Raw genomic sequence first — 13,670 nt, 5'->3', positions numbered from 1 at the left:
ACTGCTGAATTCAAGTGCACTCACCTTTCATTGCCCTCTTAATCTGGCTGCCTCCAAGGTTGCAGAAAGCTGGAACTTTTCTGTATAGCTCTGGCTGTCCTGGAACTCACTTTGTAGACTAGGCTGGCCTCGAACTCAGAAATCTGCCTGCCTCTGCCTCCCAAGTGCTGGGATTAAAGGTGTGTGCCACCACCTCCTGGCCTTTTAAGGTTTTTTAACCAAAGTTAATCCATCGTGACTTTGAAACACAAAATGTTTTCAGGCTATTCTTTCTGAAAACTGGTAATGAACCTTTAAAGCCAAAAGGACAAAGCAATGATTTCAGGTTAGTAAAAACATTTTTTATTTAAATAGTTGAGGTTTCTGAGTGTGTTATGAAGGTCTATAAGGTCTATACTCCTAGAAATTAGGAGGTAAAGCAAGAAGGTTAGGCATTGGAGGACAACCTCAACTTCGTAGTGAGTATGAGACCAGCCTGAGCTATAGGAGGATCTATCTAAAAACAAAAAAGCAAAATATCAAATTCCATTTTTGAGTCAGTTTGTCTTCCTCTCTTCTAAACATAGACCTTAAAGACAAATTCAAAAATATTTTTTTCTTTAAGTATTTTAAAAAAGATTTATTTATTATTATTCATAAGACCAATGTAGCCCTCTTCAAACGCACCAGAAGAGAGTGTCAGATCTTATTATAGGTGTTTGTAAGCCACCATGTGGTTGCTGGGATTTGAACTCAGAACCTTCAGAAGAGCACTCAGTGTTCTTACCTGCTGAGCCATCTCATCAACCCATATTTTTTCTTTCTTTCTTTTTTTGTATTGGATATTTGTTTATTTATATTTCAAATGTTTTCACTTTTCCAGGTGTCCCATTCGGAAACCCCTTATCCCCTCCCCCTGCCTCTTTGAGGGTGCTGCCTCATTTCCCAACCCTGGCATTCCCCTACACTGGGGCTTCAAACACACTCAGGCCCAAGGACCTCTCTTCCCACCTGATGTCCCTCCAACAAGACCAACCTCTGCCACATATGCGTCCTGTACCCTGGGTCCCTCCATGTGTATTCTTTGGTTGGTGATACAGTCCTCAGGAGCTCTGGGGGGTCTGGCCTGTTAACACTGTTGCTTCCTCTGTGGGGGCTGCAAACCCCCTCAGCTCCTTCAGTCCCTTCTACAACTCCTCCATCAGGGATCCCCTTGCTCAGTCCAATGGTTGGCTCCAATCTTCCTCCTCTGTATTTGTCAGGCTCTGGCAGAGTCTCTCAGGAGACAGCCATATCAGGCTTCCATCAGTAAGCACTTTCTGGCATCCACAATATCATCTGGGTTTGGTGGCTGTATATGGGATGGATCCCCAGGTGGGGCAGTCCCTGGATGGCTTTTCCTTCAGTCTCTGCTCCATACTTTGTCTCCATATTTTCTCCTGCAAGTAATAGGTTCACCCTTCTAAGAAACACTGAACCATCCATAGTTTGGTCTTCCTTCTTCTTAGGCTTCATATGGTCTGTGAATTGAAATATTGGATATTCTAAACTTTTGGGCTAATATCGACTTATCAGTGAGTAATCCCATTTGTGTTCTTTTGTGACTGAGTTACCTCACTAAGGATGATATTCTCAAGTTCTATCCATTTGCCTTCTAAATAATGAAGTGATTGGTTTTAATAGCTGAGTAGTACTCCATTGTGTAAATGTACCACATTTTCTGTATCCAATCCTCTACTGAGGGACATCAGGGTTGTTTCCAGCTTCTGGCTATTATAAATATGGCTGATATGAACATAGTGGAGCATGTGTTCTTATTACATGTTGGAACATCTTCTGTGTATATGGCCAGGAGTGGTATAATTGGTCCAATTTTCTGAGGAATGGCCAGACTGATTTTCAGAGTGGTCGTACCAGTTTGCAGTCCCACCAGCAATGGAGGAGTGTTCTTCTTTTTCCACATCCTCACCAGCATTTGCTGTCACCTGAGTTTTGATCTTAGCCATTCTGACTGGTGTGAGGTAGAATCTCAGGGTTGTTTTGATTTGCATTTCCCTGATGACTAAGGATGTTGAACATTTCTTTAGGTACTTCTCAGCCATTTGAATTTCCTAGGTTGAGAATTCTCTGTTTAGCTCTGTTCCCCATTTTTAAGTAGGGTTATTTAGTTCTCTAGAGTCTAACTTCTTGAGTTCTTTGTATATATTGGATATTAGCTGTGGGTCAATGGGCTATGCACAGACTGCCTGCTCTCCAGTTGAACTTAGGTCTTGAACCCTGGTGGGACCCAGTGGGTGGTAATTTCCACCTACATGGGACAGAAGGCATTCGATCATGTCTCCTGGACCCCTGGCTCCTGTTGAAGTTACTACCCCCACAGGAGAGGCATGTGGCTATCAGTCACATAGACAATGTCCCAAGCTTCTGGCATTCTGGCTAGACTCCTCCTCACAGTTACCTAGCAACAGCAAGATATCCCAGCCCACTTTAAGACGGGCTGCTTGGCTCCACCTCACTCTCTCTAAGCTTTTACCTCTCTTACTCTCTAGCCTTCCTTCTCTCTCTCTCTCTCTCTCTCTCTCTCTTCCCCCTTCTCTCCACATGGCCATGGCCAGCCTCTCCCTCTCTCTTTCTATCTTCTCTCTTCCCCCCTGTCTTTCTACAATAAAGCTCTGAAACCATAGACTGTCTCTGATCATGAAGGCTCGTGGTGCTTGAACGATGGTATTGGCTTTCTCCTAATGAGCTACATCTAACCGCCAGACACAAGGCCTTCCTACACTGCAGCCACGGACTGGACTAAGGACTCTCGCCTGTGTGGGAACCACCCAGGGCTGCCTCTCCTCTTTCCCTCTCTTCCCTTCCTCCGCAGGGTCGAGTGCGACTCTGGGGCCCCTATTCTGTTCTCAGCTCCTCTGCAGTATCCAACGTGGATGCTGGTGGCTGAGAAAGTGGTACCTGGGGCTGCTTCTGTCCACCACCCACCGTGTGGGGTCAGTGGCCTAACACAGCCAGATGCTTACCCTGGGGCTGCATGGAAAACATCTGGCAGTCCTCCCGTGTCCAACTGCCTAGAGCACCAGAACTCTGGTGGGGCATGGATTCTCTCCCACTCCTCTCTTTCCCCAATACTCACAACCCCACAATTAGCCCTCTACTGGATATGAGATTGGTAAAGATCTTTTTCCAATCTGTTGATTGCCGTTTTGTCCTATTGATAGTGTCCTTTGCCTTACAGAAGCTTTGCAATTTTATGAGGTCCCATTTGTTGATTCTTGATCTTAGGGCATAAGACATTGGTGTTCTGTTCAGGAACTTTTCCCCTGTGCCCATGTGTTCCAGATTGTTTCCCCCTTTCTCTTCTATTAGATTCAGTGTATCTGGTTTGATTTGGAGGTCCTTGATCCACTAGGACTCGAGCTTTGTACAGGGAGATAAGAATGGATCAATTTGCATTCTTCTACTTGTTGACAGCCAGTATAACCAGCATCATTTGTTGGAAATTCTGTCTTTTTCCCCACTGGATGTTTTCTATGTTATCTTCTGCACCTGAGATTCTCTCCTCTATCTCTAGTATTCTGTTGGTGATGCTTGCATCTATGACTCCTGATTTCATTCCTAGGTTTTTTATCTCCAGGGTTGTCTCCCTTTGTGCCACGGCACTCTGGTCGAGTCAGCTTGTCAGGCAGGGATGCCTAGAAGCTGCTCATGAAGCAAAAAGAGTTTCACAGAAATTTGCTCCTGGAGTCTGGCATTCTCTCTAACCCATACATTAATTTTCCATTCCTGCGTTAGTCTAGTGGATGGATCCACGTGCTCTCTTTATTATAAATGCCTTTTAAGATTGAATTCTGACATAGCTAAAGCCTTCCACCAGTGTTCCAACAGTCCTAGAACATCCTTGAGCTAGACAGTGACATTCAGAATAGCCTTTGGTATTACACTATCAATAAAAGCCAAGTCGCTCCCATATACAGGAATTTACAATGGTTTAGGAAGTAGATCGGGCTGTGATTTTAGAGTATTGCATTATTCATGAGATGGTTAGCTAGAACGGAACTCCCTAGTTAGAACCATGACTTGGGTGTAAAAGCCCTTGTCCTAGGAGTGTAAAGACCTCACACCTGGCTTCTAAGACTATAGCTGACCTTAGATAGGGCTGACTTTGTCTCAGTTATTTTATTGCCCAGTTCCTGCCAGTCTTTGTGTTTTCATTCCTCTGTTCTGTGTAAGAGTCATTAAGCATCCGGTTACCTCATTTGTACCTTGCGGGTATGTCACCCAACTTCCTTATTGTCTTCTGTATAAAAAGTCTGATGCTCGATTTGACATTGCATTCAGATTCCACATTGCCTCTCCTGTGTGCATCTGTTTGTCATTCATCCTACACTTTGCCCGCCTGCGAGTAGAGACCCATTCCACGCAGACAAAGGGGCCCAGAGGGTCTGTGGCACCTTTGTGGTTTCTTTATTGTTTCTATTTCCATTTTTAGATCTGGGATGGTTTTGTTCAATTCCTTCAAATGTTTGGTTATGTTTTGCTGCAATTCTTTAAGGGATTTTTGTGTTTCCTCTTTTAGGACTTCTACGTGTTTACCTGTGTTCTCCCACATTTATTTATTTATTTTTAAAGACTTTCTTTAAAAAAAAAATATATATATATATATATATATTTCATGTATGTGTCTCAGTCTTCAGACACACAAGAAGAGGGCACCAGATCCCCATTACAGATGGTTGTGAGCCACCATGTGGTTGCTGGGAATTGATCTCAGGACCTCTGGAAGAACAGTTAGTGCTTATAAGTGCTAGCCATCCCTTCAGCCCCTACATTTCTTTAAGGGAGTTTTTATGTTCTTCTTAAAGTTCTCTATCATCATCATGAGATCTGATTTTATTTTATTTTTATTTTTATTTTATTTTTTGAGATCTGATTTTAAATCAGAGTCTTGCTTTTCTGGTGTGTGGGGTCCCCATGGCTCACTGTGGTTGGAGAACTGGGTTCTGATGATGCCAAGTGGCCTTGGTGTCTGTTGCTTATGTTCTTGCTGTTGTCTCTCATCATCTGGTTCCTGTGTCCTGAGGGTTCCAGGTGCGTACCTCTGAGCAGAAGTGGTGGACTTACCTGCGCTCACAGGCTTGTCCACACTTGTGGGAGGCCAGTTCTTTCCCAGTGGTATTTGGGGATGGAGCACTGTGGCACAGGATCAGCTCCAGGAACAGACCCCAGTGCTACTTAATATTGTGTTTTTAGTCTTTTTCTTCATCCTTATACAATATTTTCATAAATGTATTTACCAATTTAAAATGGAAGTCTGTTTTAAGAATTGGATATGACATACTGTATTGAGTTGTCTTCATCTTTGGTTTCAGTCCTTATGGGCTCAATATTCCCATAGCCTATGTCATGTGTACATTGCCTTGCCAGCCTTCTCTCCAGCTTTGTTTTCAGCCTCAATTAGTTACAATATACACATTGGTAATTTTTTTCCTACATTTTCCAAAACTACAGAACAAGGTTCTATCTTTCTTCTTGTCCTGAAGGACCTCAGCTTGAATTTACTTTCTCGTCATCAGTGATTGTACCTAGGACCTCATACATCCCATTCAGCATGCCACTGTTTAGCTCTGCCCCTCAGGAGTTGAAAGATACAGGATATACAGATGTTTCATTGCTCTGGAAGCCAGGCAGAGCAATAGGTTGTGGGAAATGGGCTGCTCAGTTGCAATGGGATTGATACCAAACACAATGCTTCTTTCCAGTCCCGAGAATCGACGGATGCTGTCAAACATGTTAGAATGACAGATAGACTCGTCATTCATCTGAGATGCTCTCTTCCTCTTCCTCATTTCTCTCAGGAACATATGCTCATAGGCTTTCTTTTCCCTGTCTGTGCTGAAAAGCACTGCAATATCTTGGGGAGAATAGCCTTTACTGAAGAAAACATCACACTTATCTGCTACATAGCTTACCATCTTTTCCAAAGTCAAGTATGTGATCTCATGGGTGCCTGATACACCATGAGCCCAGTAAAATCCATGGAACATGCTTAGGGACCCTTGAGGGATGTTGAATGGAGGGTTATCTCTGATTTTTCGCAACTCTTGTTGTAGGAACTCAGCTATTTTATCTGCATTTCGTACCACTTGTGTGAGTTCTTCCTTCGGAAACTGGCATAAGAAATTTGGGAGGCCACTCTTCTTCAAGTGACTGGTCTGAAAATAGTCCAGAAAGATCCAGAGAATTCCAGGACAACATTTCATTCTTCGAGTGATTCCTTTTGCCTTCTCATACCAGTTCCCATCCTCAGTGCAGAAATTCTGGGCTTCATCAACAATGATGTGTTGGATCCTGTTTGTCTCAAAGTATTCTTTCATGAAGGTTTTCCGGGTCACTGCCTGGCAGATATTTTTTGCCCTGTAACAGTGAAAAAGACATTAGGTATTTCTCTGACTATGTTATATTCCTAGCAACACAGAACTGCTATCTCAGATCATTTGACTGACTAGTTCCCAAGAACCAGGGTAACATAATGGAAAAGTTCATCTTAGGTTGAAAACACAGAGATGAAGATCCAAACACTTACTGGATGAAGTCCCTCAATGGTTGATTTTCACAGATGTAGAGGATTTTATCTGTTTCACAGTGGAATGTGTTTCTGATCTTTTCCATGATTCTCATGGCTATGATTGTCTTCCCTGAGCCCGGCAAGCCATGCACAAATAGTTCTCTGGTTTTGCGGAGACTTTTTGAGAGTATCTCATACTGTTGGGCTGTGAGAAGATTCAAAATTTCACAGCCAAGCTGGTCGCTCAAGAAAGACCTGAAGTTGAGCAAGACAATCACAAGGGCCTGTAGCAAGTCCTGCATTTCCTGGATGTTTGTAAGGTTATAGGAGCTTGGGTATATAATAGGAGAGACTGAGCCCCCATTGGTCTTGTTATTGTTCTGAGAGCTCAGGCAGAGAACCTTGGTCATGACACATACTCTCCCAGTGTAGCCACCAGTGTTTACCAGCTTCTGCTTCAGAGTAAAGGCAGTTCGGGTGCAGTAGTCCTGACCCTGCTCATCCTGCTCCCCAAGGATGGTGTAGAGGATCGGGGGGCTATTCTCTGCAATCAGCAGAGCATCACAGATGACTTCCTGCTTCTCTTCCAGGTTCAGGTCCACAGCCCAGCTTCTAGAGAGGATCAGCAAACCACAGGAGAAAGAACGTATTTGCTGCTTTACTAAATCCTCTAGTCCCTCATGCTCGAAACACAGCTCACTCCACAGTGCTTCGGGAGTATACTTTAAATGGTCTGGTGACACTGGACATGAAAACAATGGACAAGAATTCAAATAAATATTTGCATTGTTTCAAACAACTCACAAATTACGTTTAAAATGCAGAAATAAGTAGGTGGCCAATATATAACAATCTCAATGGTATATTTGGAATATTTTGACTCATATGCTTTGTCTGGATATCTATATCTATATCTATATCTATATCTATATCTATATCTATATCTATATCTATATCTATATCTATATATACATACATACATATACATACACACACACACATACACTCACATACACACCTTACATATCCTTTCCTTATTTATTATTGTTTCTGATTTTGTGTTCTTGTTGGATGTGTGTGTGTGAGAGAGAGTGTATCTGCTACATATGTGTTTCTTGTTCTTTTTTTTTAGGTTTCTTTCCTGCTCCTCCCTCCCCCGTTTGTTCTATTCTGCTTTGTTTTTGCGGCCTGTTTGTTTTCTAACGAGAGAGAGGATAGAAGAGTGTCCAGTTGAGTATGGCACGTAGGAGGTAGGGAAAGATCTTGGTGCAGATGAAGGAGGAGAAATCATGATTAGAATATTGGCGCACTCCTTCAATCCCAGCACTTGAGAGGCAGAGGCAGGTGGATTTCTGAATTCGAGGCCAGCCTGATCTATAGAGTGAGTTCCAGGACAGCCAGGGCTACACAGAGAAACCCTGTCTCAAAAAAAAAAAAAAAAAAAAAAACCCAAACCAAAAAAACAAACAAACAAAACAAAGAACTCTATTCTCAATAAAGATAAAAATTTGAAAAATAAAAATGTGTAGTTTACAAGAGACAAGTAGGAGAAATTTCATCTGTATATATCCTCATTCAGTCATATCCCTCCAAGCTGATGGAAAGTTGTCCTCCTGTTATCTTAAGAGAGATCTGTGCTAACCGATATGGAGTTTTTTGAGCCTAAAGAAGTATTTTAATAATGCAGCCATTCTTGCATCAGATTCCTTTGTGGAAAGTTCAAAAACAATTGTGATAAGTTAATAATAATAAGAGGTTCAGATAAATTAATTCTGAAAGCAAACCTAAGATCCTTTTAAATATTAATTTCCAGGGCACTAATCAATGCTTATACCATACATAGGATGTCTCTGTATCAGATTTGATTAATAGATCTCAGGTATGTTCAAAGTATGAATTAACTTAAAGAAGCTATTTCCTACCTTGAGAAACATGAATCTTTTCTAAATAGCAATTTTTTTGACAAAACCTAGCTAAAGTCTAACATTATACATGGTCTGAAATAATTACTTTGTACCAAGTTAGACCCTGGTGCCTCTGTCTCACTACTTTCTTTCAAGACAAATGACTAATGGCTCCTGGGTGGCCTCTTATCTGCCATATAAATGTTTATGTTTTTCTCCCCATCCTTAAAAGCTGATTAAATGGCCAATTCCATCACTGTGGTTCCCATGCAAGGCTTTTGCTGTGACTGGACGGGTCAATGAGTTCCAGACACAGGATCAGAACTCCTTAGAAGCGGCTTCAAGTGCATATGCTTAGGTCCTGCTGCTGGAATGATATCTTTTAAATCTCTGGTAGGGAACTGGGCCTCTGCATATTTAACTATCAGACTTTGGTAGCTCCATGCTAGATGAGTTCAAGGTCATCTCATTTCCAAGAAGTTTATCTCACTGCTACTCCATAACTTCTTTTTAACCAAAGTTATTAAATGGTCTCTTTCTCTTAATGGTAAAAAAAAATCCGTTCTTACCTTGAAATAAATGCTGCTGCAGGTCGACTTTATGTTCCAGTCCCTTTTTAGAATACACTGGTCTGCAGTGTGGAGGGCTGTTGGATAGATTCAGCTGACATTCAAAATCTTTAGATAGATTTTTGGAAGCTGCCTCTGTGTGACACAGTAAATGAAAAGAGTTAGAACAACAAAGAGCATAGGCTCTATTGTGTGTGTGTTAAGGACATCAGAAAGCACAAAGAAAGGAAGCTGAAACTTGATCCAGAAGGTAATATAAGCAGCCCTGGTAAAGAGACCAGAAGTCCTACCCATGTGAGAAAGGCACCATCATCAAAAGCTTCAAATCCAATTGGAGGATCTGGGGAAGCAGGGACCCCTCTGGCATCCTGGGTAAGTGGTGGAGAGGAGGGCCATTTTGTCAATTCTCTGGCTGGCACCTTGATTGAGACCCACTGGTTGGTACTAAGCTGGTTGGTACCCTGAGATACTGACAGTAAGAATCTCAGATCAGGGATCCTGGTGCCAGCCTGCTACAGTTCCAGGGTAGGAGACAGCTTTGAAAGATAAACGTGTCAAATATTTCGGGTAGCAGGAAGCTGGACACAGAAAGTGAATGTTGGGAATGGAGAGATGGCTCAGAATTCAAGAGCATGGGCTCATCTTGGAGAGGACCAGGGTTTGGTTACCAGCACCCACATGGTGGTTCACAATCATTCATAGCTCCAGTTCTGAGGATCCAATGATCTCTTTTGGTCTCTTCACGCTTCATGAGCACACGGTGCAAATACATACATGCAAGAAAAAGTTCACATACTTAAAAAAATTAAAGAAAGTGAAGGTGTAGTGGTTGGTAGCTTGCCCTGGGTAGTATAAAGCTGAGCCTACAACCTGAAGATAATTGAGGGTTTGATAGGCATGAGCTTGTTAGCAGTGAATAAATATGTATACACTGTATGTCAGTGCATTGAATTTTATAAAACACTACCGGCACTAAGGGACAGATGGTTCAAGTTACAATAATGGTGGGTGACAATTCCATCAAAAGGCAAACCATCCTTTACAACTACTGCCAGTGATCATGGAAATGGAGAGTCCCTATATCAAAGTTTTTTCTTACCTCTGCTCCAAGTCTTCTCTCTGTTCCTCCTGTTCCCCAACTCAGCTCCTTCTAGCTTTGAAGTCTGAACAAAATGATTCCTCCATTGCTTTTCATCCCGCTAACAAGCCCTGCTTTGCTGGCTTCCACCCACAGCTCCTTCTCCTCCTCTAGCTCCTTGGTCTTCCCTTCTCCCTCTCTATCAACTGGTTCTCCTCATCAACCCACCCTGGCTCCCTGGATGTTCTCCCAAACTGATGGGCACTGGATGATCTTCTAGCTGAAATGCCTCTTCCTCCAAGAGGAGTGCTGCTTCTGTGTCAATCAATCAGTTATAGTAAAAAACAAAATCCAACAACTTCAAACAATTCTCCAAAAATGTAATGAACAACTTGATGACTCTAGCCCCTGGGCCTTTTGAGAACCTGAGATAGGGAGGTGGATAACTGCCCTGCCTGACCCCTGCTTCTCATTTTCCTGCTATTACTAATTGCACCCTGATTTAGCAACTTCTTCTGTATGATTCTACAGCAACAAATTAAAAAAAAATCTCTAATCAAATATTAATCAGTTGTTTTAAAAACAAAATCCCTAATGCTTGTTTTACCAAATGACAACTTAGTAGCCAGGCACTGTGATGAAATCCTGATAGCTCAGAGAGCCAGAGAAAGCACCCAGCTGACCTTTCTACTCCACCCACATCCCAGAAGAGAAAAGCTCCTTTTCCATGCTGTCTTAAACACCCTTCAGTTTAAAGACCCTCCTTTCTCTTTCCTCTGTTTTCTTATATTCATTCCCCATGAAGTGGTTGCTTGCTCCAGGGTCTTCTAAGTCTTTCTGGGTGTCCAGCCAAACTCAAAGAACAGAGATGTTTGCTCTGGAGACAATTCCAGGTGAATTCCTCCTTTGCCTTCTGCAATGTTAATGGGCTTTTTTCTTCTCCAATCACTTTGGGTTTTTCTTCCAACCATGCTAAGTGCTGAAGGGCCCAGCTTTAGGGTTCATCTAAGCAATAAGAACTGCATTTTACTTTCAGATTGCATTTTATGATTAATTTGCCCTCTGAATCAAATCATGTACTGGGAAAAAAATCTAAGTTGTTCCAGGAGCCATGTCACCCTGGTAACAATCACAATTCTCTAGGCAAATAGCCTCTCCACTCCTAGCAACAAGCAATCATTTCTAAAGGGGAAATTACTTAAAGTCTAAAGTAGATTGATTAAGCTAGCAACCAGTATTCATACCAAGCTGAAACCATTGCTAGCCAATAGAACCTCCGACATTCCAGATCCAGATGCTCCCATCCCCCACCCAGGTGCTCCCATCACCCCTCCCCACTCAGTGATTCAGTGGCAGCAGCACTGTCATCACTAACAGACATTTCCACCATTGCCATGATTATGTATGTTCAATATTTGTGTGCTCAATTCCTTTTATAAAGCTTTCACCATCATGGCCTGGTGTCTCTCTTTTCCAACCCCACTCACAGACAAATCATTTGCATACCACCCCCAAGGTTTGCATGCTGTGGTTTTTGTAGCATTCCTTGGCCCTCCTCTTTTGCCACAAAACCCTTTCAGTATTAGGATAGAAAAAGCAATATATGCCAGATGGTGGTGGCATAGGCCTTTAATCCCAGTACTTGGGAGGAGAGACAGGTAGATCTCTGTGAACTTGAGTCCAGTTGTCTACAGAGCAAATTTCACAAGAGCCAAGGCTACACAGAGAAACATTGTCTTGAAACCAACCAACCAAAACAAAAAGCAGAAAAAGCCAACTTCAGTGGGTGTAATGAACTCAGATTTCCAGAGTGTGAAGGATACAGAGGCTCTCAAAAGAGGGAAAGGACAGAGAAGGAAAACCTCTTTCCTCTTACCTGGGTCAACATCCACCATCATATGTACCCATTCCTCAGTGTTCAGTCTGTAGACACCTTTCTCCTTGTCTACCATCCATGAAATGGGAGCCTCTGAGAACACTGCACAGCAGAATGGCTCTACTTTGATCACACAGAGATAACCATACAAATTTCCCTCTTGAAACACATCTATGACTCTGGTCTCATAAGACACCTTGTCCTTGTCTTTAGATGAACAAAAATGGAAAACTGGCAACTTGGATATTGTTTCATTTACCACAGTTTTCAAAGGGTCACGGTCAACGTTGTCTTTTGGGCATCCCAGGATGATACTCTTATCATCCACTCCAATGAAAAGATAGCCTCCCTGGGTGTTTGCAAATGCGGAGATGTACTCTGGAATTATGTTTTTCATATATTCTTGGACATGTTTGGTAGAGAATTGTTTAAACTGTATAAATGTGGATTCAGAAAAAAGCAAGCATTGTCCATATTCAAGTTTCTTACTTTGGAAAATTTCAAAAGCTGGATTTGAAACAAGGCTGTTCTGACACGTGGCTCCTGGAATTTTATTGGCTCTGTCATCAGTAGGACTGCACTTAACACATCTCTTCTTGCCCTTCAGAAAGTCAAATGCTTCTCTTGAATCCATGGCAACCTTAGAAGTTAAAGATCCACAATACAGGGAAGAGCCCAGGCTGCAAATTCGAGGCTTAGTGAAACCATCTTCAGGGCTGCAGCTCCAAGATTTTACAAAAATGTAGAACTGGTCCTGTTGTTGCTTGGTCTCAAAGAAACCCTGTATATTAGAGGACATAATAAGCTCTCTCAAAGACTTTTCCAAATCCTGTCCCATCTCCACAGGATGCTCACTCTTGTTAGTCATTTGCATAGCAATTAATCCTCCTCCAGAGTTTAACAGAGCACAAGCAGCCTCTGTAATTCTTGTCTTCTCCATCTTTCTTTTCTTTGGGTCCATTTTATTTCTATCTTCTTCTCCAATAGTCACTTCTCCTGCATAGATGGTCAAGTCTGGGCACGACCCTTTCACTTCTAAGGAGGGATGGGTCTCCATGCTGATCCTATAGCAAAACAATCCACACATTTAGTTTACTTTACTAAAAACTTAATTCTCCCATGCACACAATTCACTCATCTACTATTTGAAACATATTCAATATGAGCTAAATATATTCTGTCAAAGCAATAAATCATCACGTAAGATAAGAATAGTCCTTTATCTATTCCTATAAGCAGCCAGAGGTGATCTGTGAAGATGGTTTGCTATACTCTTGATCCAGAAACCCCCACAAAATCATGCAACTCAAGAGGTTCAAACCTTCATGTTCACTTTAAGAACACTGAGAAAACTGCCTAGGCTATCAAGGGTATGCATATATGTAAAGTCACTAGGTATCTGAAGGATGTCACTTTAAAGGAGCAATGTGTGCCACTTCGGCGGTAAAATGGTAGAGTAGGTACGTGCTAACAGGTAAAACAGTAGGGCCAAAAAAGAGTGCTGAATTTTTCTGCACATGCTTAAAAATGCAGAGAGGAATGCTGAACTTAAGGCTTTAGACCTAGATTCTCTAGTTATTGAACACATCCAGGTGAACAAGGCATCTAAGATGCGTCAATGAACCTATAGAGCTCATGGCCGGATTAACCCATACATGAACTCCCTCTGCTACATTGAGATGATCCTCACTGAGAA

General features: G+C 42.1%; 1 protein-coding gene across 1 annotated transcript; it reads right to left on the bottom strand.

Moving 5' to 3' along the window:
- Window positions 1–325: 325 nt before the first annotated feature.
- On the bottom strand, window positions 326–13,061 carry LOC110305486 (schlafen family member 9). Its single transcript, XM_021177483.3, has 4 exons — window positions 11,975–13,061; window positions 9,021–9,155; window positions 6,566–7,289; window positions 326–6,396 (listed from the first exon to the last, which is right to left on the bottom strand). The coding sequence occupies exons 1-4, from the start codon at window positions 13,059–13,061 to the stop codon at window positions 5,601–5,603; spliced, it is 2,742 nt and encodes a 913-aa protein (XP_021033142.2). The 3' UTR covers window positions 326–5,600.
- Window positions 13,062–13,670: the final 609 nt, after the last annotated feature.

The sequence above is a fragment of the Mus caroli genome, unplaced genomic scaffold (genome assembly GCF_978045245.1).
Source record: "Mus caroli unplaced genomic scaffold, Mus_caroli_1 scaffold_13, whole genome shotgun sequence".
Taxonomy (NCBI): Eukaryota; Metazoa; Chordata; class Mammalia; order Rodentia; family Muridae; genus Mus; species Mus caroli.
This window is presented reverse-complemented; position numbering and strand designations above follow the sequence as displayed.